This window comes from Arctopsyche grandis, chromosome 8 (genome assembly GCF_051622035.1).
Source record: "Arctopsyche grandis isolate Sample6627 chromosome 8, ASM5162203v2, whole genome shotgun sequence".
NCBI lineage: Eukaryota > Metazoa > Arthropoda > Insecta > Trichoptera > Hydropsychidae > Arctopsyche > Arctopsyche grandis.
In genome coordinates, this window is record NC_135362.1 from 5,184,700 (window position 1) to 5,210,756 (window position 26,057).

Below are 26,057 nucleotides of genomic sequence, written 5' to 3' on the forward strand. Positions count from 1 at the left end.
GGAGGAAAAAACCTGTTCCTCTTATTCCTGTTGTATCCTGCTCGCGCAAATTAAGTGAGTATGTACGAAGGGGGGAGAGACCCTTTTTTATCTTTCGACTTAAGATCTTTCGATCTTCGATCTTTGCCTTCCGATATTTTCGATTTCGGGCGTTTCACTTTCGGTCCCGTGAGGGAGACCGATATTTTACATATATCAATCCTTTCAAGCTTTACAATTGCGTGAAGGACAATTGATTTTATAGAACGGCACTTTGACCAAGTTGTCGGCATGACGTGACGACAATGGTCGCGATTTGCGTCAATTAGGGCGACGTCGGGCGCCGCTGCGGGCCTCTGCGCCCCCCTCCCGCCTCACCGATGCGGGGCCGCGGTGACCGCAACCGGAACACAGGTCTCTGTCAAATCCAATTCACCCCCCCTCTCATACCCTCCCCTTTCAATTCACCCCCGCCACATCAAATAACCCTCCCCCCCTCCACACCTATTGTCACGACTGTCAAACCACCCATAGTCTCACCACGCACTATACATTCCTATATTAGATCCCACACACACTATCATCACACAAATACTTCCACACCTACTCCAAATGTCAAACTCCGATGCTATTTATATGTACTGTGTTTCTTGCAGGGCAGTGGAGTCGTTGAAAGAAACGTGACTCCGACTCCAATTTTAACAACGAACGCCAAATTGAATTTTCTCTTATACAATGTGCAAGAACATTTTCAGGTACTTGCACTCACAGTGGTAACACACCGACCAATGCAACAAACGATCTGATTTTCGAATATTTCAGACGTACTATTACAGTGTGAACTCTGTCAGTGCATAAACTTACTAGTCAAAGTATACACTGTCAAATCTGGTCAGTTACAGTACACAACAAAAAAAGACTAATTAATATACGTAGACGCTGACTAAGTATCCACAATCGTTTACATAATGATTTACTATAAATCGTTACTTTTAATTTGATACATTTGTTGAATTCTTTAATACATGGGGAAAATCTACATTAATTGCAAAAAATAAAGAATGCATTTTCTGACACTTTTATCAGGGGTGGCTCTTGAGAATTCACAGTGGCGGGGCTGTAATAGCTCGTTTACCATACCGGTGAGCGAATTCAAACAAAAATGGCATGCATAAGTTCTATACGGTTCGGTGATCATTGGTCACAAAGCGCTCCCCCAAAAGTCACTAAAATCGCTATAACGGAACATCTGGCATCATACTAACGAAAACTCAAGTGGTAAATATTCCGCATTCGCGGTTTTATAGCAAAAATTGTCTTTGTGACCATCTCAATGTGACTAATAATACAATTCCCGTTCTGTACTGGGAGGGCTGCAGCCCATATGAACGAGCCGCTACGGACTTGTTAAGATTTTAAGTCTTAACATTAGTAGTAAAAGGCAAATATAGATACATTGGTTGCTGGTGAATCATTCTCGTCTTAAACATGAGCCTTGCGTTTGTCGGCAATGGAAATTCTTATTGTTCTCGCATCTTTTGAAAAGAATTAACTACAATAAATACTTATGGAATTTTAGTACCTGCTCTGCCCGTTCATTGAAACTATTTTTATATGAAATTACCGCTAACTAAATACTTTTTTTTGTAAGCGAGGCATTATTTAACTGCCAGCAGGGATTTTAATTTTATTTAATAATAATACTCTCAAAGGAAACGAATAGTTAAAAACAGGAAATAATGCTTATTACGAATGGAAGGACTGATGTCGTTAAATATTAGTGAAAGCCTAAATACAAAAGTAGTTATAAACCACCTCGAAAAAGGAGAAATCCAAAATATTTACATTGTTATTGATTTATTTTATTACAATACATAGTACTTGTTTATTTATTTTATTATAATACATATACTTTACATTGAAAACCCCTGTCAACTGCATCTATAGAAAAAAAAGACCAATAGGATAAGACTAGAAAAATGAACTACGCCCAAATGTAGCTCTCGTGGCGAACACTGACATACATTATCAAGTAAAAAAGTATACAAATGTGAAATCGAAGCCAAAATCGCTTGATTTTTAAGCGACTCCGACTCCACAGACCTGCTCTTGATGTGTGTCTTGTTTTATTTGCTTGCAGGAGATCCACCTGATGAGAACCGCAATGTTCCCAGCAACATGCCGGATGGAGGGATACGTTGGGTTTCCAACGCTCCGACGGGCCACACTTCTTCGGACATGTTATATGTTAATGTTAGTATTGTGTAGGAAATCTTTTTATATAGAGCTCGTGACTATTTTTTATCTTTATAATGAAAAAGTAAATCTTTATGCAAGTCTTGTGAATCTCGTTGCATTTTTAATTAAAAGATAAATCCTCAAATTTTGCAGCCTCGATCTCAATCAGAATATTGACAAAAATATTAAATTCCATAATGCCTTCTCCACAATATATTATGTACAAGTATAATGCAATGAAATAGGTAATTAGACGAAAAATCAGTGGCCCGGGGTGTTAATTTCTGGGGGGCCTATATACAAGGTCGGGTTCTTAACCCCCACATTACATATAAAATATTTTCCAATTAAAACAGATATTTTTATATTGTATTATATATTGTTGCATAGGGGTGGGTTCAGGATCCAAATGAAAGGTCAAAGTCGCTTCACAGTATTTATTCAATGATTCAAGATGTTCACATGGATTCATCGCTCACTCTAAAATAATCTGATCTACCGTGTGTACCTCCTTATAAAGGACAAGTTGCACACCCTAGCTTCCCCGATCCATTTAGGTATCTATTGTCTAGGCACGTAAAGGTCTACCGTGGTGAGTATATTGCTCTGTGAGAGCTCCAGCGTATCCTTCGTTCGGGCACTTACTGAGTCCCGTTAGCCTAATCCGAGATCTCTATTGTTCACCCACGAATGCACTTAGACAGTGGATACTCTCGCTAATAACTTTCACTTCGAAAAGTACAAAATATGCCAAAAACATTGAAGTCTATGTGTGTTCGTCATAGTCCGTCTGTCGAACATGCAGTCTTTCTAGACTTTGTATTGAGAGCAATAATGTGGTGCCAGATTTGAGTCCGACCTTGAAAGCAGAATATGCATTTTAGACAATGTTTTCTATACATACATACATACATACGCATATATATTATTTCAAAATACTACGAATGAATAAAATAAGAAAATTCTTGTAATTTCCTGTATTTTAAAATATATTTAAATATAAACATACTTCATTTTTATAAACGGAAATCATTTAATTCATTTGTATGTATATAATATTTACTATAGGTCTGTTACCGAGGGTTGGCGCGACCAAAGCGCTTGTGCAGTGTCAGTGAATATGTAGGTGTATAGCATGCTGTCATACTGCATTCAATAATAAAAAGACGCTCTGTCTCTTTCGCGCGCTTCTGTACGCTGATTACAACAACGTGCCAACTCTTAGTAAGAGCTCAGGGCGATATTTACTGAATTGAGACTGATTCAATTCAACGATTGAAGACGAAATCCGTGCTTAATTCATTTTCGGAAATGCGTACGTGCGCGCATAAACGCCCCCATTGACTCTTATTATCGTCTGCGATATTTTGAGAAAGAAAGTAAAATGTTATTCAAATGCCAAGTTGCCCTGACCAATCGGGGGCCCCAGGCGAGCGCCTCCCCCCCCCCCCCCCCGTGCGTAAATCCACCGCTAATAATCGATCATTTCTTACAGTTGGAGGAAACCTTTCCACCGTCACCTCCGTTGCTGGAGAGAGACCCTAACATGAGCTCGGCGGCTCGCTACTCTCCACTGCATGCCACACCTACCTCTCAACCATGTCTTACACCCCTACAACACACACCCCTCTTGCACACATATCAACACCACACACACAATATATCCAAGACGATTCCCTCCATTCCGACCAACTCGATGTGCGAAGACAACAGAAACGTTCTCGCCGTCGGCACTTACGCACTTTCGCCGAGTGCCAACGCCAACAGCCAATCCATAGATGACATCAACACATCCGACATATCCCAATACATGAACTCGTACTCGACTCACATCGATGTGAATGCAGTCAACAACGATCTTCAATCTGAGGTACTTATAATAAATATGCTTTTTACTTTGTCTATGTACGTAGTGACAATAGATGAAGTTTTGTGATCATGCGAAAATTCGAACTCGAGATTTTGGCTGATTGGAACTCAGAATCGATCACTGATCACGTTTTCATGATCTAGAAAAAATGTGTGTGTGTGTATGTATTTTGGGGATATTTTGAACACCGTTAGTCTTATCGAAATGAAACTTAGTATCGATTACTGAAATTCTTATCGACACAACGTAAATTTTTTAAGTTGACCGGAAATGGTACCTCCCCTTATAGGTGTCCTCTTTTGTTAAGTTTTTGAATTCAATTATCTCCCAAACCGCTAACTGAATCGGACTAAAATTTTCTACATGTAATAAAAATTATAAATTTTTACCTGAACCGAAGTAGTACTATTACTCTAGAGAATCGAGGTTTTTTTATGTTTTTCTCAGAAGCCGTTTAGTTTATTGAACTGAAATTTCATATCTAGAAGTTTAAGCTTAATACCAAGTTTTGTATAAAATTTGGTAAGCATCCGTCAACTGGAAGTGGCAGTTTACTCTTGTTCGATTTTTCTTCCACTGTTCTTTTCGACCCCTTATACATGTGTGCTCTTTATAAAAAAATTTAAGTATAATCCTTGTATCAATGTCATGAAAATAAAAAAAAAATCATTAAATTTAATAAATCGGAAGTGGGATTTTTTCCTCTTAGAAAAGTCAAAAATATTGTGACCACGATTTTTTCCACACCCCTGAATGTATCAAGCTGAAAATTTATATTTGTATTCTTTATGTACTAACATATGTATGTAGAGCTGATTCGGTTTTGGTCAGAATTCGTAAACCGGAAGTAGTATTTTTTTTTTAAGACAATTTTTCATTATTTTATTTTGACCTTTTAAATTATTTTTATTAACTTGATATTTAATGTGTATAATAATTATAGTAATTTTAAGTAATAAAAAAATTTCGAACAAAATCCGACAACCGAAAGTAGAACTTTGGTCTTGTGTAAGTTTTCTTACATTTGCGCTCAATTTGTATCGAAAACGCTCCCATAACCGGTATGTGTGAACGTGTATGTATGTGTAATTATTTAATTTTGTTTTGTAACCGTCTTATATTCCTCAAATACGTAGATAAAGTCATGGATTGGTGACATCCGAATTTTTTTAGTCGTTTCTGCAACATAACTGGCAATTTTTTTCATGATTGATTTACGATATGCATTTCAGGCTCCGATTTTGAATTCTATCGATGACGTAACGTGCAGCGATGACGTCGTGCAACACGAAGGCAACGGCAACTACTATTCTCAGCAAGTGTATAACTCGGACGGCTACGAAGTGTCGAGTAGCAGTGAAGGCGTGTACCTGACAACGGCACCACCAATTTCAAATGCCGACAATGCTGTAGCTGGTGGTCAAATACTTGACACTTCCAATGACATGCTCGTATTCTCTTCTGACGGTTAGTATTGCTACCTTTCTGCTTCGTCCAATCGGTTGGGTTTCTTTTTTTATTGTATGTTTGTTTGTTCATTCAGGCGAGTTTCATATGATTGATGAAAATACGATGAAAACTGAACACGTCGAACTTCTCATTAGCGGCGCTCAGACGGGGATTTCGTACTCGCTTTCGAAGGAAAATGGTTTCATCATTGCACGTCCTACAAACTCGTCGTCTACGAAAAATGAAGGTAACGTCATTATTTTATAAGAATTTTGGTCTTAGCCCAATTGGCTCGCGCTCTTTCTAGAACAGCAATTCCTAACTGGAATATTTATACTCTTGGGAGTATGAAAATTGTTATTTAGGTGTACTCAAAAAGTTATTTAATACAAAATTGAGGAAAAACATCATATTTGATCTTCACACGCACCATTTATTGATTGTTTTTACCCTTTTTTCCCAAATATTTGTATTGAAAGATTCTGTATAATTTGCCTCGTAAGTCTTTTACATTCCAGAACTGCTAAGAAAATCCTCTCCGCTAACTTTTCCTCAACATTTTAAAGATTTGTTTCATCAGCTCAATTGATATATTCATATAAAGGACTAGTTCTATTTCTAGGAATTCTTATAAAATCATCATTGAATAGTCTGTAGAACCTTTCAACGTAACAATATACGTACATTCTGATGTGAAATTCTCTCAGTATTATATGTATTCTCAATTATTCCTACTCAGCTTAAAGTTTGCCTCTTTTAAATAAATTAAAAAAAAAACCCTTAAGGATTCCAGTTTAATTTTGATTATTTTTACAGCATTAGCAGTTGACATGTCAGTCTTGACAGCGCTCGACGATTACTCTCAATTCAACACTCAGCAAAATATACCTTCCGAACACGATAACGCCAACGTCAACCTCGGCATTATACAAAGCAATGAACTCGTAAGTTTGATTGTACTTCAATTGTATTTTTAATTAATACCATAAAGACGTATACACGTGATAGTTGCGCATTAACCAAAAATCGAAGTCTATTGTTGGGCACTCGGCGATGCACAACTACAAACATCACACCAGCACGATTCACATAAACCCGCATCTCTTCTTCTTTTGCTCAATGCCGAGTATCACAGTCATCGATGTCGTCTGGAATTTGATAGACGATCCGCCTCCACTCCTCCCGGTTCTGTGCCAAGTTGAAAGCAGCGTTAAGGGATGATCATCTCAGTTCTTTAATTTGGTCCGACTATTTCTTGAGAGACCATCTCTCAAGCGTTCCGGTGACTACCATTATTCCTGGCAATATGGCCAAAGTGGGAAAGAACCCTTTTCCTACATGTTGTGGAGAGTCTCTGAAACTGCCAGCTCTTTGAGGATGAGGATGTTCGTGGCTTTTGCGGTCCATGGGATGTGCAGCGTCTGTCTCCAACATCACATCTAGCACGTCTCTTTTTCAAGGTCCATGTCTCGACTCCATATAATGCAATAAGGATCACCAAAGATCGCACCACTCAGATTTTCGTTTTCCTCATTATAGAGCGGTTCTTCCTTATCTTTGTCAGGCTGACCATCGCCGTTTTCGCCATTCCTATTCTAATGCGGATTTCCGATTGGCATCCTCCTTCCCTTGATATCGAGTCACCTACATAGGTAGATAAATTCGTCGATTTCCTCATAGTCTTTTAAAGCATGGGACTTTATAAGAGACTCAAATCCGCCAACGAATTGGTTTTTTTGTTTATCTCTAGACCCAATTTTCTACTCTTTATCTTTATTCTACAACGTAGGTCAGCTATTTCATCCTCATTGCTGGCCATTAACGTTGTGTCACCTGCGAATCTTATGCTAGAAATCTTTCTACCGCCTATTGTTATTCCTCCTTCCCTTCCGTCGAGTACTCTTCTCATTATATATTTCCCATATATTTAAAAAGATCTGGAGGGAGTATGCATCCCTATCAGACGCCTTTTATCATAGTATTACAGGTTCAAGCCCCACTAGAGTCCCGCTGCTGGCCTGACCTTGGTTTGTGACTCACGGTGTATCGTTTCTTATCAGAGTTTGCCTATTTTTCTGATTTTCACTGAAACGATTCCTGTAAAATTGGCTTCTCCTTTCCTATCTCTCTTGCTAATCTCAAGTTATTCAGCATCTTGAGGTTCGCCAATTTGATTACAAAACGCTGCAAAAATTTCTCCATAGATGTCACTGAGGATGTTTGTATAAAATGCTTATGTATGTATATTGATTGATTGTATTGTATCTGTTTATGTGCACTCATCGCTTTGGAACGATCTGTAAAGGCTAGTATTCAAGTTCTATGAAATAAAAATAATATAAATTATGAATGTGTTATTAGCTAGGACCTTCCATCACATATGGTCTATTTGGCGCATGAGTTTATATGAATCGTGTTGGTATGATATTTGTACATTGTACACGGATCGACTATGATTTATGTTTAACGCGCAACGGTCTGATTACCCATTAACACATTTATAATCATCCCTATAACGATCTACAGCAGGACATTACGTTGAAAGACGAGCCTGAACCCTTGTCGATCCTGAACGTGACCAACTTTGACGACGATAATGAATCCAGCGATGGTAAACGACGCGCCCGCAAAATCCAAACCAGCTCCGACATATCTATCAGTAAGCGTATTCAAATTCAACACACTTTTTATCATACTATGTATATGTACGTCACGCATTGCTCACGTGTGTTTCGTCGTTTAGCTTGCATACCTGACAAATCAGTACCTTGCCGTGCAAAAGCTTCCCTGCCGGCGACTCACCTGTGGCTACGCAACAACACCGATAACGAGTCCGAAGTTCTGGGAGTATTCGCCCGTCGGCGAATTCCTCTACGAGCCCGATTCGGTCCTTTGGAGGGGATCCGCAAACGTTTACCGCAAGACACGACGCCCATCCTGTCGGAGAACTGTCCCCTCTTTCTGATACACACGGAAAACGGAGACTATACGATTGACATCTCGGATGAAAGTAATTGAATTTAGATGTATATGTATGTATATGCCGGTAGATTTTTGATAATATTCACTGCTAAATTTAACACTTTTCTGTAGAAACTTCGAATTGGATGCGATACGTTCGATTTTCTCCCGGTCCGTATCAAAATTTATGCCTGCAACAGCTCGAAGACGGACTCTTCTTCACGAGTTCCAAACCCATACCGCCTCGTTCTGAATTGCTGCTCGGATACGGTATTACTTACGCTCGCCGTTGGAATCTTCCGTTCCCGTCTCAAAGAACGCCGAGTAATTAATAACTGAGTCCTGTTTTGTTATTGACGTTTTATGAGTGTTATTTTGATTAAATATATTTGTTTGATTTTCAGATGATGACGAATCGATAGAGTGGCCTTGTTTCGAATGTCCGATGCAATTTGGTTCGTCTCCTGAACTGCAGAACCACTTGAACACGCATGATGAGGTAGGATTTGTTCATCGGTTTATTTAAATGATTGTCGTTTTACTTTTGTAACGATTTCTTAATTTTTGATATTTTTTTTAGGTTGATAATTCATCGTCAGTTCGTAAAATCAAGAAAAAGGTTGTTAAATGTGCCTCGAATGTTGAAAATCATTGCTCCATCTGCAACCGCACGTTTCCCAGAAGTTATAGGTTGTTAAATTATTCTTTATTGCAATCATTATTTATATTCTTTACTAGTGTTGTGCCCGATGAAATATCATCGCATTGGTTATGGCATATTAAGCTATTAATTAAAAGAAATGTGTTGGTCCTGTGTTTGATCCGCATGCGGTCGTATTATTTTAAAAAACTTTTTTAATATATTTAATTGTTTAATATGATAATATAAAACACCAATAAAGAAATTCATTAATTAATTAAATAAATTTTCAATAGAAATGCTCAGAGACTTATTGTCCTAGAAGAAACATTGGTAGCAAACAGTAGATATATTATAGAAGTTTTTGTCTTACATATGTACATGTGTCTACGAATTTTGAACCCAAGCAAAGCTGGGTATTTTTTTTAGTTCTCTATAAGACTTGACTCTTTGTTATTTTGCGTACAGCTTGAAACGTCACCTGCGTACTCATGAAGGCAACGTTGACTCTTCGTCCCATTTGCGGAAATCATTTGAATGGTATTTATTATATTAAATAAATTTTTTAATGCCGACATTTACAAGTATATAACATTTTTATTGTGCAATTTCATCGCAGTACTTCTTCCGACATGAAAGACACGGCCAAAACGTACGAATTTCCGAATCAACTGAACACCAATTCGGAATCGTCCAACACTGGAGACATCATCACAAGCAACGACGAAAACATCAAGGCGTTTTGGTCCGACAATACTGTAAAAAGCGAAATGATGCACGCGGAACCGATGGAGTACAAGTGTGACGTCTGCAATGCTGCATTCTCCAATGCAGAAAAATTAAATCTCCATAGGTAATTTATTTTCATTAATCACACCGGCTCATTATTCCTGTCGCTTCATTTCATTGGTAATTAATCATTTCAGTGTCGAGCATAAGAATGAGGCTATGAACGTTCCGATGTCCACTTCGAGCGATACCAACTTGAATCTCGATGCCCAACTTCCGTCTAACGAAGAAGTCAAATCGGACAATTTGTGGACGGCTAGCTGCTCTTTGTGTTCGAAGGTTTTCAATCGTCATACTCTGCTTACCGAGCATGTGCAGAGCCAGCACAGACACGCCGACGATTCGCTTGTGTGTCACGTTTGCAACGAGGTTAGACTCGGCTATGCCATGTGTGTGTGTGTGTTGGGTGTTTGCATTAGTTTCATATGATCTTACTTATCGGTGTCATAATTTCAGAAATTCACCGACGAGAACGTTGCAAAGAAGCACAACTGCGACAAACGCAACTTTCAAAAGTTTCAATGCCAAGATTGTTCCGTGTATTTCAATACAAAGGATAAGCTCCAACTTCATATGTTAAAGTGAGTTTTTTTTTTATTATACCAAATTATATACATACTTAACATTTCTTAGATACAATTGTGCTTCTAGGTTAAAAATTTGAATCATTATATTCTTCTTCTTCTTGTTTGCTCAATGCTGATCGTGATAGTCATTAATTTAATCTGGAATCCGATGGACGATCAGCGTCCTCTCTTCCTGGTCCTGTGCCAAGTTGAAAGCAGCGTTTAGGGACCATCCCATCAGTTCTTTAATTTGATCATTATAGTAGACTGTCCTCTCGCTCGCTTTCTCTCTAGTATTATGGTGACTACCAGCTTCTTTAGACTCTCCACATTCTTCCTGGCAATATGGCCAAAGTAAGAAAGAATTTTTTTTGTCTACATTTTGTGCAGTCTCTCTGAAACTGCCAGCACTTTTGAGGATGGAAATGTTCATGCGTCTTGTGGTTCTTGGAATGCTCAGCATACGCCTTCAGAGCTACATTTCAAAGTCATCTAACGTGTCTGTTTCTTTCTTTTTTGTCTCGACTTCATGCAACAGTCGAGCACCAGTCGGATTTTCGTTTTTATCATTATACATGGAACAGTTTTTCCATATCATTGTCAGACTGATCATCGCCGCTTTCGCCATTCCTTTCATCTGCGGATTTCTGATAGGCATCCTCCTTCTCTTGAAGTCCTTATATTAACCAGTAACTGCCACTCTCGAAATAGTTTTTAACTTTTAAATTAGTTGAACATTCAAAAATAATGATTTGATTCACATTATTCAAATCATTATTTTTGAAACACTCAAATCATCGATTTTTTTTATTTTTGTAACCAAGTTCGTCCATAGATGGTGCTTGTAAAGCCATTTTTAAACGCTAAATAATGTTCGTTTTGGAAGAAAAATCAACGCGACTCACCTGTGAGACGCTGGCGTACAAACGGTTTAACATATATTTAATCAAAGCTACATTTAATCGTAATATGAAAGAAAAAAATAGTTTTTGACTAATTCTAAATAACACAGCGAAAGGAATGGCGAAAACGGCAATGGTCAATCTGATAAAGATATGGAAGAACTGTTCTATTACGAGAAGAACGAAAATCCGTCTGGTTCGACTCCATTGTATTGTATAGCGTCGAGACATGGACCCTGAAAAAGACAGAAAGGGACATGATAGATGCATTCGAAATTGTGGTGTTCGAGATGGATGCTGCGCATCCCATGGACCGCAAGACCTACAAACACCTCCATTCTCAAAGAGCTGACACTTCCAGAGAGACTCTCCACAATACGTAGGAAAAGCGTTCTTTCCTACTTTGGCCATGTTGTCAGGAAGAATGTGTAGTCAACGGAACGCGAGCGAAAGGACGGTCAAACTCTCAAGAAATGGCCAGACCAAATCAAAGAACTGACGGGATCGTCCCTTAACCCTTTGCCCGCGGCAATAAATACAGCGAACAAGCGTACGCGGTTCCTTTTTCGCGAATTTGGCAATCGAGTTTTCGACCTTAAATACAGATTTTAATATTTACTCAAGTAACCAGATATGCTAATTAACACAAAGTATTATTTTAAACAATAAAATACATAATATATCTCTTAGTTTTGGCTTAATTGTCAAATAATCATTCTTCATACAATTGAGACGTATCGTCGCCATTGTTCAACAGACGTGACGTCACATAAACGAGGTTTCAGTATGGTTCCACAAAAAACTAATTTTGACTGGTATATATTAATTTTAAGCAAATTGAATAGATGGCATTCAACTCTCAGTAATGTATTCAACCAATTTTGAACCATAAAACAGTTGAAATAGGCGCATATAAGGCTCAAAATCCCGTGCAAAGTTCAAAAATACTATGGAAGACAGCCGCGCTACAGACTTGTCGCGCAAAGCTTCCATAGAAGACGGCCGCGGGCAAACGGTTAACACTGCCTTCAACTTAGCACAGCACTGGGAGGAAAGGATAAGAACCATCAAATTTCAGACGACATGAATGACCATGACGCTCAGCATTGAGCAAACGAGGAAGAAGAAGAAGAAGAAATAACACAGTAGCAGCTAATTTTTTTTTTCATTCCAATTGCAGACACTCGGACAGCAACGAGTTCACTTGTCCCAATTGTAACAAACAATTTAAAAGGAAGGACAAACTCAAAGAACACGTCCGACGACAACAGCGAGTCATAAACAACAATAAAGAGGTCAATAGTCTTTTAAAATGCAGTCAAATTCTGAACTGAATGTGTGTATAATATCGTTTCATATATTTTTTCAGATTATATACCTATGCAGCGAGCGCGCCAATGGATCCCTGTCTTCAAATCACGACGATCCGACCGCCTACCTTCATTTCACCTTCAAGTGTCACCCGTGCCGGCTCGGCTTCAAGAGACGAGGAATGCTGGTATATATATATATCTATATATCCCGTCTACGATATATACTTACATATTGTTTTCGGATCTAATTTTGAATACGTTCCAGGTTAATCATCTAGCACGTCGTCATCCTGAGGTAAGTCGAGCTACTGTTCCGGAATTGCAGCTGCCTATACTTCGCACGGCGCGAGACTACTTCTGTCAACACTGTGACAAAGTATACAAAAGCAGTTCGAAGCGGAAAGCTCACATTCTCAAAAATCATCCGGGTAGGTTTTGTTGCCTTGGATGTATGTATTTTTCAATTTGATTTTGGATGCTTGTTATATAGCGTTGATTTTTTTTTTTAGGTGAGTCTTTGCCGCCGTCCACTAGAGATTTGGGTTCTGGTGAATCGAACGAGATTGAAGTTTTGGGCTATAGTGCTTGCGTCGGATCCGTGCCGAGTGCTCCTCATCACTGTCCGTACACTCCTTGCCATAAGCAGTACGCGTCCAAGGCCAAGCTGTCGCAACATATCAAACATAAGCATTTAATAGTATGGTTTCTTTTTTAATATTATTCTGTTATATGTTGATTTTTTTGTATGGTGTTTTTAATTTGCTATTTCTTTGCAGCCTGCGGAATCGAAAGAAAATACCCAGATGGACGAAACAGTCGCTATGCCGAATGTGGACGTATCTGAACTTAAAACTAACGATTTACAAACTGTTACTGGATCTGATCAAATCACTCATTTCCTGTCTAATATGGTAATTATTTTAATGATATGTTTTTGTTCAACTGTTTGAATGACAATTTAGGTGTAGTTTTGCATCATGGACCAAAGTCCAAAAGGTCTAAGGGAAAAAACGCAGCACCCCGAGCCCAACACAGTTAGCTGCCACTCGTGAAATATTTGAACTTTACCTGTACGTCAGCGATTTTTGAATTAGTTAAACATGCAAAAAATTATTTGACTCGCATAATTCAGGCTCCCGGAGGTTTGGTTTGACCCTGGATGCGTATGCATGACGTGTCTTGACGCATGAGAGTTTATAGACATTTCATATTTCGCGATGTAATCGATTAAGTGGCAGCCTTGATGACATCTGTTCTTTCTGAATTGATAAATTTATTTTTGTAAACGACAGCATAGTTCGGTGGTTGCGTTAACGCTAACCACCAAGAGGTTGCCGGGTTCGATCCCTGAATTTATTTCGAGTATTTCTGTAGTGCTGCTGGTCAGACTTGGATATTTGTGACTCCAAGTCTATCATTTCCTATCGGAGTTTGTCAATTTATCTGATTTCATTGTTGAAAAGGTTCCTCGTCAAATTGGCAGAAACCTTTCTACAATGTGATCTAATAATTTAAAAGTTTAATACCATAGGTGTTGCCATGCCGCCTTACCCAAGTATATAATTAAAAAAAAAAGTTCAAATGTTTGTAAAACCATATTTAAACGCTAAATATTGTACATTTCGGAAGATAAATCAACATGACTCGCTTGTGAGATGCTGGCGTATAAGATAAATCAATGCGCGACTCATGGGCGAGTCGCTGGCGTACAAAAAGGGTTAAAAACCCCTGTTTTAAAATAATAGACCTTGGCAGAACCAATTTTTTGTCTTTTTCGTGGAATAGAACATGGGTAGTTTGAAATTAGGCAATTTTAATTCAATTTCGACCGATCATTTTGGAAATTATCGATATGATTATTTTCCAATCTTGCCTAATACTTTATTTAATTTATATTTTTCAGAACTATCAAACAGTCAACGACGATAAAATGACCACAATTCAGACTATCTCCGAAGTCAACAATGCTCTGTCGCCATCGGCTTCAAAGTGTAGAAAGTTACTACCGCCGTTACAGCAAATGTCTTCATTCAACAAATGCAACGGAAACAAACCTCGCGACGATCTGCTCAACGAGTCGACGACTTTCACCCAAAACACGGACAAGATCCTCGAGGACAATCTGAAAATATCGAATCAATTCCACATCAACGATCTGATCAAAACCCTGTCGGAGATGAAGAACGCGAAATCGCAAGACGCGGCAGCTCTCAAGCAGAACTACGTCCTGTCCAAATCGGATTGGAAATCAAACGACCCGACCACGTTCTCGGGACTGCTACGATGCGGATCCAACTACCTGCATCTGATCCACATAATGGACAGCGTCGAGATTCTAGACAACAAAGACTCGCCGAGCGTCAACACGATGAACAGAGACATTGGAAACGCGGTCATGATCAACGACGTGCCGAAGCTCCACATATCGGGGCACATCCTGAGCGTAGAGTCGAACAAACTGCCGCCGGTCAGCGTGCTCTCCTCGAACGCCATGTCCGGAGGCTCGTTGACGACTCAGTACACGGATCGTTGAAACGGTCGGCGCGGTGAATGTCGGTTGCAAATTTTTCAGTGGTATCTTGTCGCCACTGTATATCCGTTTCGTCGGTGAATATCTGATGAAAGGGTATTCGACCGTTGTTTGAATCGATCCGCTCGTGGCTTGATTACCATTGATAGGGTGGATTCAACGCTCGTGTGTGCTTATTGATAAACGAAACCGTTGTCGACACAGCGGTCTCGCAAATTTTTGTGGTTTGTGCTGTATTTGAAATTAAATAGATGCACAATTTAAAAAAAAAAATTATCTGCTTCGTCGCAGTCACGAAATGTAATAAAATGTATTTGTAGATTTCACTCGTATTCCGTCACTCTAGGAATATAGAAGGCTAAATGTCATGTTTAATAGTTTGTTTCGTTGTAGTATTTTGTTGATATTGTTGGAAATTATTCGAATAGAGGACGCGTCTTTGTCTGGATTTGATACTCAGATTTTTTCTATATAATGTCCCTATTGGAACGTAATGTTTTGTATTTAATAGAAGAAAAAAAAAGAAATTTGATGTGCATGATTCATGGATATTGTTTTTTTTATTGCTTGTTTGTGAATAATATTTTTACGCGCGTACCCCTTATTTATTTTATTTATTATACGGCTATAACAAGCTAACCCGTCAACTGTGATTTAATGCATAAATAATTAAAAAAGCTGCTTTTTTAAAGAAAAAACTGTCATATTTTTATAAATCAATTGTTTGCAATATGTATGTATATAAAGATAAATGATTTTGCTAAGTATTTATTATATTTTATTAGGGAATAGTAGTGCATAATTTTTTTGTTTTAGAATGCTCTGAAATGGATTTTGACGAACATATCACTAATAGATATATTTTAAATATTCCTGAGATGTTTATTTATTTTTTAATTTATACTAAATTACCAAAAAAAAAAATATTTAAAAAAGTATTAAAATACATCCTCAATGCCTTTGACGTGCAAATCATGGGATCAATACTCTGAACCAGAGATGAATCGACAAATAATAAAAAATTAATCATTTATTGTAAACTCGTGCTTGAATTAGTATTAATAATAAATTAACAAAAAAAAAGTTATATACAATGTAAATAATGTTCAACTTTTTTGTTAAATTTTTATTGATTGGTGTGAAAATTACAATTATTAATATTGAATAAAAAAAAAATACAATGTTTTTCGTTTTGATTTGTACAAATTTAACGTAGTTCGATTTTTATTTGTGAAAATTTTAATATTTTAAAATTTTAATGTATCGTAAATGTAACTAAATGCATGTTTGTACCTGTAAAAGTTGTTATTGCATTGGATTTACTTGTACTTAAAAAAAATGTAGAATGAATTGTTTGTATTGACAGCTGTAATAGGATGAAAAAAATAGGCATAGGCGTGATAAATAAAACATGTATTATTAATAAATATGTCGTAATGTGATAATACAAAGTAGTAGCAAAATGTTTGCAAATGTTATTTCAAATTTTATTAAATTGTTATGTAATTTTATTTATTTGGGATGTTTAGAAAGTATACATAATATAATATTTAATCCCCATTTTATGAAAAATGAACCAAAGCTGCCTTTTTTGTATTACAAATTAATTAAACCAAATATTCTTAACTTTAACAAAAAATAATATTCAAACTTTTTGATGCAAACCCGAAATCTACACATTATATATTCAATAAATGCACATATATATATATATATATACAAAAATAAATACAGTAGTAATTGCTTAATTTTTTTATAGAGCAAAGTTGAAATGCATCGTCATTTTCATCTTCCGATCGATAAGTTGAGATTCAATGCCTTCAGTATTTATGTAATATAACCGTACTCCGGTGAATGTGCAATATTTTTATTTAGTTTTATTTATTTTGTTTGTAATAAATGGACAAGTCAATTTAAGTCATACTAAAACACCTCATAATAAACTCCAAACTTTAATTAGATAGATAATAAACGCTTCTGTTTTCCTCAACGCGGAATACTCAGGTATAACGTACTTCAAATCAGCTGTGAAAGAATCCCGTCTTCGATCCTCATATAAGTATTTTGTAAATCATCGAATAAATAAATACAAAGCATTAGATTTGTATGTAGAGTTATTAGACGTAGCGGATAAACTATCGTAAGGGCCGTTTACACATCTATAGTACAATTATTATAGTATGGAAGATCAAATATAGTATATAAATTTATTTGTTTATTAAAATACACGGTACGGTACTTTCAACAATTTCCGACGATCTTGATTCAAAGTGTTGTAAATAGGCTTGATGATCGTTGTTATCGCAATCCCGTAGGTCTAGTGCACGGTCGGTTCAGCTCTAAATGCGATCTCACTTACTTCTCCTCGCGCACTTCCGCATCCGAGGTTGCTTTGCAAGAGGTTGTATCTTCTACGTGCAAAGCGTGACGCTTTTCAATCCCCCTTTTGATAATTTATATGTAAAATGTCAATGTTTTTGAAGTGTACATGTGTGTGTGTGTGTGTGTGCGTTTTTGGAATCGAAGTGTGTATGTACACTTTGAAATTTTTTTCTCATCGAGGGACCTATTTATCGTCGTGTAATGTAATTTGTGTTTTCGAAAGCAATAAAAGCCTTTATCAATATAATTAATAATCGTGTGCCGAATAATTTAGACGTATGTAAAATGTGCTGCGTTTGATTATTTTGGGCATCGTTAGAATACTGCTATTCGATTTTTTGTATGTAGATTTAGACGGCATTGATTTGATATTTTATTGTAAAAGAAAACATATATATATATATATATTATTTTCTGTGAGTGTTTCTAAAAATGACCATCAATATATTTCCAAATAAACTAAATTTACTAAGTTGTGCGTTTTTAATATTTAATATCCTCCATTTATCAATGTGCTTTGACTGAGGAATGCTATATAAGCAGTGGCGGCTCGTGAGAATTCATAGGGCGGGATCTGCAGAGAATAATCGGACTAATAAATAGCTCATTGACCATTTTTCAAGATTTCAAAGCCTTCATTGCTGATACTCAGCGTGTCCTGATGACGGGTGACCGTAAAAATGTCGAAAATGTTCGTTTACCATGCATTCATATGAAAAACGGTTAGTATATATATCAGTGGCGTGCGGTAAAAGTCGTACATCCTCAATTAATTTGCGCGAGCAGGATACAACAGGAACAAGAGGAACAGGCTTTTCCTCCCGTATCCTGCGCGCGCATATTAAACAAGGCTGTATGACAAAAAGAGAGATAATTTCACCGCATGCCACTCATATATATTGGTAAACGGACTACTAGTCATATGTGAACCAGTCACAGGACAACCGGTCGCTCTAGATCGGTCACATGTGATCACCCTTCACACTAAAATCGGTCACGAGAAAACTGGTTGACCGATTTTAGGGTGTGACCAGTTTTAGTGTGACGGGTGATCACGTGTGACCGATCTAGAGCGACCAGTTGTCCTGTGACCGGTTCACATTTGACTAGTAATCACCGAACCTATATATTATACATATATACATAGTACCGTTTACCATGCACCCTTTTTTTTTTGATCTTTCGACTTAAGATCTTTCAATTTTTGATCTTTGCTTTCCGATATTTGCTTTTTCGACCTTTTCACTTTCGGTGCCGTGATGTAGACCCCCTGATGACACATAGGCCTCCTCCAGACCTTTCCATATTCCTCTCTCTCCTGCCATCCTTATCCACAAAGCTACCTGCAGCTTGCTTCAGGTCATCTGACCATCTTTTTATTTGTCTGTCTCTTTTTCTTTATAGCATGGAGTCCATTCTGTTATAGCTGTTGACAATTTCTCTTTCCTGTCTCTTATCATGTGACCAGTCCATCTCCATTTCAGTGTTTTGATTTTTATACCATCATCTTCGACTTTGGTCATGTTTCTGAGATCTACTGCTCTTTTTTTACGTTTTATGGTATACCCTAGCATACTTCTTTCCATTCTCCTGTGGCATGTTATTAGTTTATTAGTGTAGTAGCCCAAGTTTGACATCCATAGGTCATGATTGGAAGTATGCAGGTGTTGAATATGTTTCTTTTGATTGCATTGGCATGTTGTTTGCCCTTCATCAAGTTTTTCAGGGACCAGAATCTTTTCCACGCGTTAGTGATCCTCTTTTCTATTTCTGCTTCCATATGGTCATTGAAAGACACAATCCGACAAACACCCTCTAGCCCATACCGTTGATCAAATGCAGACAAAAATAGCATGCATATTTACTATACTGGGAGGTCTGCAGCACATATGGACGGCAAAAACAGCACGCATTTGTACTATACTGGGAGGGCTGTGGCCCCGCAGCCCATATATACGAGCCGCCACTGTATATTTGACTATTAATTAATTAATCCATAGAGACATCTATGGATTTAGACTTGTACATGCCTTTTTTTACATGTTGTGCATAAATCAAATTAAGATATTGGTGACATAGTGGGTAGGAAGGTTTTTACCAATTTGAAGGAACCGTTTCAACAATTAAATCAGATAAATTAGCAAACTCTGATAGGAAACGATCGACTTGGAGTCACAAATGACCAAGTCTGACCAGCAGCATTAAAGATTAGCACGGGATTGAACCCGGTAACCTCTCGGGGCTTAACGTAAACGCAACCACTGATCCATACTGCTGGCCATATGAAACCAGTTACCTTATCTGCCTGATTATCGAGATTTTGATATATTGTATGGCCATATTCATGCTAGGCGTAGCGTAGACGTAACGCACAGCAAATTGAAATCGTAAGCTAATTGATGACTTAAACAACTTTTGATTATTTAAAGTTTAGTGAAGATATTTCAACTGATTTGGTCGTGTCTGAATTATCTTCATTTTTTTTATAATTTGCTGTCAAATTAAATATATAGCCAGTATATTTAATTTGACAGCAAGTATGGCTCGGTGGTTGGGTTTTTGCTTAGCGCCGAGGACGCTGGGTTCGATCCCGATCGACCTCGATTGAAAAAAATTTATTCCGAGTATTTTCTGTAATGCTGCTGGTCAGACGGATATTTGTGACTCCAAGTCGTTCGTTTCCTATCAGTTTGCCAGTTTTTTTTTCTGATTTTATTGTTGAAACGTTTCCTGATTAAATTGGCTAAAAACCTTCCTACCTACTTTGTCACCACTATATGACTATACATTATGATTAATGTACAATAAAATTTATGCTGGAACGATATCTTTGCATTTGTGGCGGCTCTACGACATGGTCGAGTTTCAGTCAGCATCCTGCGAGTTGGGACCAACTCGGCCATGTTGGTCTGTTGCTACTTTACTTCCTTCCCGCCCATCACATTTAAGCGGATTTCGCTGTATTATATTATATTATTCTTGTATCAACAGTTCATTTTGACCATCCTAAGGAAAGTTTCAAATGATAATTGACTTTGTATCTATTTCCTAGGCATTTGAATGATTTTTTAATTCATCTGTTTCCATAAATTGTTTATGAGATGTTCATACGCATAAAAAAGTAATCGGTGGGTCACAAGTTCAAAACAAAAGTTGCGTATTTTGGAATTTTATGCAAATAGGTATATTGTATTATACCTGAAATTTTATTTTATATGTGTATATATAGACATCTATTGATACATTTTCATTTTTGCAGTATTTTACACATCAGCAAGAAATAGATCAAAATTGCTGGAACGGTTATTGGAACCGTTTCAATGTAAATCAGATAAAGTGGTAAAATTTTATAGGAAACAATCGACCTGGAGTCATATATTCAAGGTCTGGCCATTAGCACCGTGTAGGGATTGAACCCGTGACCACTTGGTTTGAAGCATTACTTGTTAATTTGCTTTTTACTTGGTTTGAAAGCATTACCACTAATCTATGCTGCTGGTTAATTAATTGTCCTTGAAAGGTGTTGAAAAATGAAGTCACAACCCCAGGCATTCTTATTTATGAGTGTGTTTCAAAATGAGAATGTGTAATACGTATGAAAGCTCAAATGAAGTGAGAATTAAAAAATAGTTAGTAGACCATGGAGTGACTTTAAAACGATTGTAGAAGGTTCAAGGAAGATACGAATGATGTGAGAAGGAATCATTTTGGATAGGTATTTGTTCCGTAATGGATGGTATACGGCGAATGATGACGATGATGATGGCAACACATGTTAATTTTTCAAATTGTTTATTAGTTACGTATTGGTGTTTGGTTGGTTACAAGAAAATCTCGAATCTATGAGCATCCCTCGGGATATAATAATTTCTCATACTAAAAAACAAGTATGTTCGAAGCTGATCACTTACAACTAGTCTTATATATAAAGCGTACATAAATATATATATAATAATAAAATAGGACTTTCGCAATAATACATTATGTATACATATATATAAATAAAACAATAGAAAAAAAAAAACAATCGAGTCGAGTGGCATTTTTTTTAATAAATTTTTATGCTACATAAATAAAAACACAAATATGTAAATGTATACACACATACATATGCATATAAAATAGTGCGTATGAATGAATAACTATGCATTTTTTTTTATTAAAGATAATAATATATAGTGTATATATATATATATATATATATATACGTAATCGCACCACCTCGGAACGTAACCAAATGAAACAAAATTAAAATGTCGCTGAAAAATTAAGTATCGGGGAAGATGGGAGAGCTGGGTTCGGAGAAGAGGAAAAAAAAAAACATCACACGGTTGAAAAATGCCGCACGCTCGACTAACCGTCGTCGTGGCCGGCGTTCTTCGACACCTCGTTCTAAATCTTGGCACCGCCAGTCAATTTTTTCTCTAATTACTAGAATGATTATCTAAATACTGTATATATGTACAATATTTCCATATTTTTTGTTACTTAAATCGCTTTTTCTCTATTCAATAATTAATTTATTATTTTCACTTATTAAAGACGTGCTCGGCGAAACATGCTCTCAAAGTTGAACACATACAGTGTGTACAATGAAACGTGAAAGTATTCCAAAAATATACAAATACAATATGTCAAAAGTACTAGGAAAGAAAACATCAAATCAAATACACATAAATTAAAACAATATTCCTTTTTTTCTCATGTAAAAACATCTGAAAAACAATCCATGTAAAAATATCAAACAGGCAGACGGTTATTGATTGTTTATTTTTTATACATAAAAAAATTCTCAACATTCATAATTGGGTTCGGTGCAAACGATCGAAAAGCGCCAGACATACTTAACTACAGATTAACTGGATAGATTGCACATCAGATGACGAGTAACCTTTAGATGTGCACAGATGCAATGATTAAAATTGAGTCAGATCTTTCTGGCGATTTTAATAAGGCAAAATTCGGAACTAAAGTATCAGAAGCACAGAATGTATACAGGGTAGGTATGTCGGGACTTTGGGTAGATTTCGTTTAGTGTAAGTGCGAGCAGTGTGCACGCATAAGGTACACGTGTCGTTAATCTGTCTGGCGCTCGTCGATCGTTTGCACCGCATCGTTCATAATTGCATCATCGCATCATGTCCACACTTAATTTGCAATTTATTTACTTTTTTTTTATTACTCAATTTAATTTACTTCTCATATAACGTCTCCTAATAGCATAACTAGCGGCAAACCCTCATTACATTGAACTTCAAAAGACAATAATAATCGCTTCAATCAGGACACGTCACAACCATAAGGCAAATCGAACAATATGAATTGCCAACACCGACCATTCTACATACTAAAAATACATAATATATATATATATATATATATATATTATAGCACAGTCGACGACTGAAACTTTCAGAATATTACAGCAACCAGTACAAAAATGTTTTTAGACTAAGACTAAAATGCGAATCAAAGAGTCAATTTTGATCATCAACCTTCACATAGCGTACTCCGGAGCACAGTGCTTTGCAATAAAACATCTTCGTTCGACTCCGTCGTAATGAGAGTTTGCCGTAACCTGAAAACCATTGAATCATTTTAAAAAATGGCATTTTATAATAGAAAAAAAAAAAAAAAAAAAAAACAACAAGAAAGATTCATATAATTCTTTGTATATTCAAATCTTATACAAATCAAAAGAAATAAATAGCAAATAACAGTGAAGCACCCAAAAAAGTTTGCTCACAAAGATAATATAATAACCGATTAAAGGAATCTGAACGTACGCAAGTACGATTATGAACGTACGCAAGTACGATAATAATTTCATGAAACGCTCTTCGTCATTTGAAGAACGAACATACATCAACTGCCGTTTCACGTGCCAATGGACTTTTTTTTTTTTTTTTTGATAATGCAACTGCTTCAGCGAACATTATACAATATATATATATATATTAAGTGACATTTTGATGTATTTTTTTGTTTCTTATTCTTCATGTATAAAATTACAAAACTGTGAGTATTTTTTATTTAATACTACGGTCGGCAAAGCGGGTTCGCTTTACGTTCTGAGGTATTTGAACGGCTCTTTTCGAATCCATTCAAAAGTAACACTGCACGATGGGCTCGGCACTATCGGGACGACTCACTAACGGTCCACGTTTCGTTTTAACCACCTAGTGATGTGACGGCAAATAAATCTCACATACAAATATTAAATAGATAATACGAGTACTAGACTTATACTAGATTGCATTGTATGAATATGCCCAGATATGATAAATTTCCTTCTATATATATATATATGTATTGACGGTACAATCATTCATTTGCCAGCAAAGTGATTTTAAATTACCGGTATCGGAAACCATAGATGAGTGATCTGTAAAAATATATCAGATATTTAAATATTAGTGTATGCATTTAAAAATTTGGAACGAGTTACTCTGATGTAATTTCACATCTTTGAATCCTCATCAGTATATATGGGAAGAATTTTCTGTAGGAAGTTTGTTTTTATATAATTTGGATGCAATCACTGAAATGAGAAAAAAAAACATCACTAGGTTGGTTAAAAATTGTACGCGAAAATTTTTGGCAAAACTTATTATTAATAAATAATTTGGACTTTTCTTCGCTTTCAAAGTGTGAATTCGTCTAGTAAGTTGCCTGAAACAAACACGAGAAAATGTTTACATCGTTATATAAACGGCTTGGTAAAACCGTAGCGGGTCTTTCGACCCACTTCAAGTTAGGTTACGTCGAAGAATAGAGTGGAGTGAGACCGGTAGTGAGTAGTCGTGCATATGCCGAAGCCCTGAAACATATAAATGTGTGAATTTGTCGAACGTGAGAGAGAGACGACACGCTACAAAATACAAGAAAAAAAAAAAAAAAACCACTGTACAAAATGAAAAAGAGCGTGCATTATCTCTTGTGAGTTTTGAAACTGACGGAGAGCGGCTGCCCCATGAGGATGTAGCCGTTGAGCTCTTGGATGGCGACCGCCGCCTGGTCGAAGCTGCGCATCGTCACGAAGCCGAACCCCCGGCTGCGATTCGACTGGTGGTCCCGGATGATCTTGACGGAGACGATGGCGCCGTACGGCCCGAACAGCTGCCACAGCGTGAGCTCCTCCACGTCGGCGGCCAAGTTGTACACGTAGATGGCCCAGTGGGTGGCGCCCCCGCCGCCCAGGTGGCCGTGGACGTGCTCGTGGGCGAACCAGGCGCGCCGGCCCGGCCCCTGCCTCGTTCGAGAGTTGCTCGGCTTGTTGGCGAACTTGACGGTGAGCGGCTGAGCGAAGCCCTCGGGCGCCATCCCGTTCATCTGCCGGATGGCGCGCTCGGCCTCCTGCTGGGACTCGTACAGGACGAAGGCGATGCCGGCGGCCACGCGCGAGTTGACGATGCGACCAAACTGGCCGAACATGCCGTGCAACTCCTGCAGCGTCATCTCGTCGGGGAGGTTGCACATGTACAGGTTCCAGTCGGCCTCGGGCTTGGTGGGCGGCTTCGACTCGGGGTTGAGCAGGGCGTGCGACACCTTCAGCGTTTTGTTCTGCATGAGGAGGCCGTCGAAGGCCTTGCGAGCCTTGGAAGCGTCGTCGGGGTCCGAGTACTCCACGAAGCCGTAGCCGCGGTTGGCGATCAGCTTGCAGCTCTCCAGCTTGCCCATGGCGGCGAACAGCGAGTACATCATGGCCTGCGTCATCACCTCGGGGATGTAGTTGACGATCAGCTTGGTGGGGGACTCCTCGGGGCCGGGGCCGAGCCCCCCCAGCCCACCCTCCTTGTCGGGGCCCCCAGCGCCCCCTCCGACCCCCGCGCCCCCGCCCCCGCCCGCTCCCGACATGCCGCCGCGCCCCCCGAACGCTACCACCGCGAGGCCGTAGCGGACGCCATCGCAAACGCCCACCGGCACCGGCACCGACACTTCCACTGCTTCCACGGCTTCCACTGCTTCCACTGCTTCCACTGGCTCTTCGGCTGCACTCGGCTCGGCTCGGCTCTCCTCGGCTCTCCTCGCTCTCTCTTCCCGCTCCCCGCTCGCCTCTCGCCTTCGGCCTCCGCTCTCAAGCTGTCGCTCCGCCCCCGCCGCACGCAGCGCCCACACCGCCGATCGCCGCGACACCCCGTCGCCCGCGCCGCGCGCTCTGCAACTCTCGCTCTCGTCCGCCCTGCACACGTGGATTTCTCGCGTCGCCTTTTCGCCTTTTCACCCCGCCTCTCCTGCTTCCCGTGCCTCTAAAATTATGTGCCGTCGCTCGTTACGCTCTCGCCTTCGTCTCGTTGGGCTTTCTCGACGTTTCGTTTGAACGTTTCTAGTTAAAGATTCGGTGTTACGTTGGCCGTGGCGTAGTGTGTTTAATGGGTGGTTTCGGTCTAAAGATGGTCGTTTTGTGCGAAATTTGGGTTCGGTGATTACTGATCACA

At 38.4% G+C, this 26,057-nt stretch overlaps 1 protein-coding gene and 1 pseudogene across 3 annotated transcripts; one reads left to right on the forward strand and one right to left on the reverse strand.

Annotated features, from left to right (window-relative positions):
- Positions 1–250: 250 nt before the first annotated feature.
- LOC143915375 (uncharacterized) lies at positions 251–16,394 on the forward strand. Of its 2 annotated transcripts, none has more exons than XM_077435995.1 (21): positions 251–393; positions 2,120–2,232; positions 3,713–4,087; positions 5,320–5,554; positions 5,631–5,783; positions 6,353–6,480; positions 8,063–8,195; positions 8,280–8,546; positions 8,630–8,821; positions 8,902–8,996; positions 9,078–9,187; positions 9,606–9,677; positions 9,757–9,990; positions 10,064–10,295; positions 10,383–10,507; positions 12,575–12,689; positions 12,764–12,892; positions 12,973–13,135; positions 13,217–13,404; positions 13,484–13,618; positions 14,611–16,394. In XM_077435995.1, exons 1-21 carry the CDS (start codon positions 360–362, stop codon positions 15,238–15,240), a joined length of 3,858 nt encoding a protein of 1,285 aa, XP_077292121.1. In that variant the 5' UTR covers positions 251–359; the 3' UTR covers positions 15,241–16,394. The 2 variants fall into 2 exon arrangements, with proteins under 2 accessions (XP_077292121.1, XP_077292122.1); XM_077435996.1 differs by having other exon boundaries at positions 278–393; positions 8,066–8,195.
- A 6,419-nt stretch (positions 16,395–22,813) lies between these two features.
- Positions 22,814–25,758, reverse strand: LOC143915446 (ELAV-like protein 2 pseudogene; annotated as a pseudogene). The gene is made up of 2 exons (XR_013260910.1): positions 24,530–25,758; positions 22,814–23,197 (listed from the first exon to the last, which is right to left on the reverse strand). The product of XR_013260910.1 is annotated as an ELAV-like protein 2 pseudogene (transcript).
- Positions 25,759–26,057: the final 299 nt, after the last annotated feature.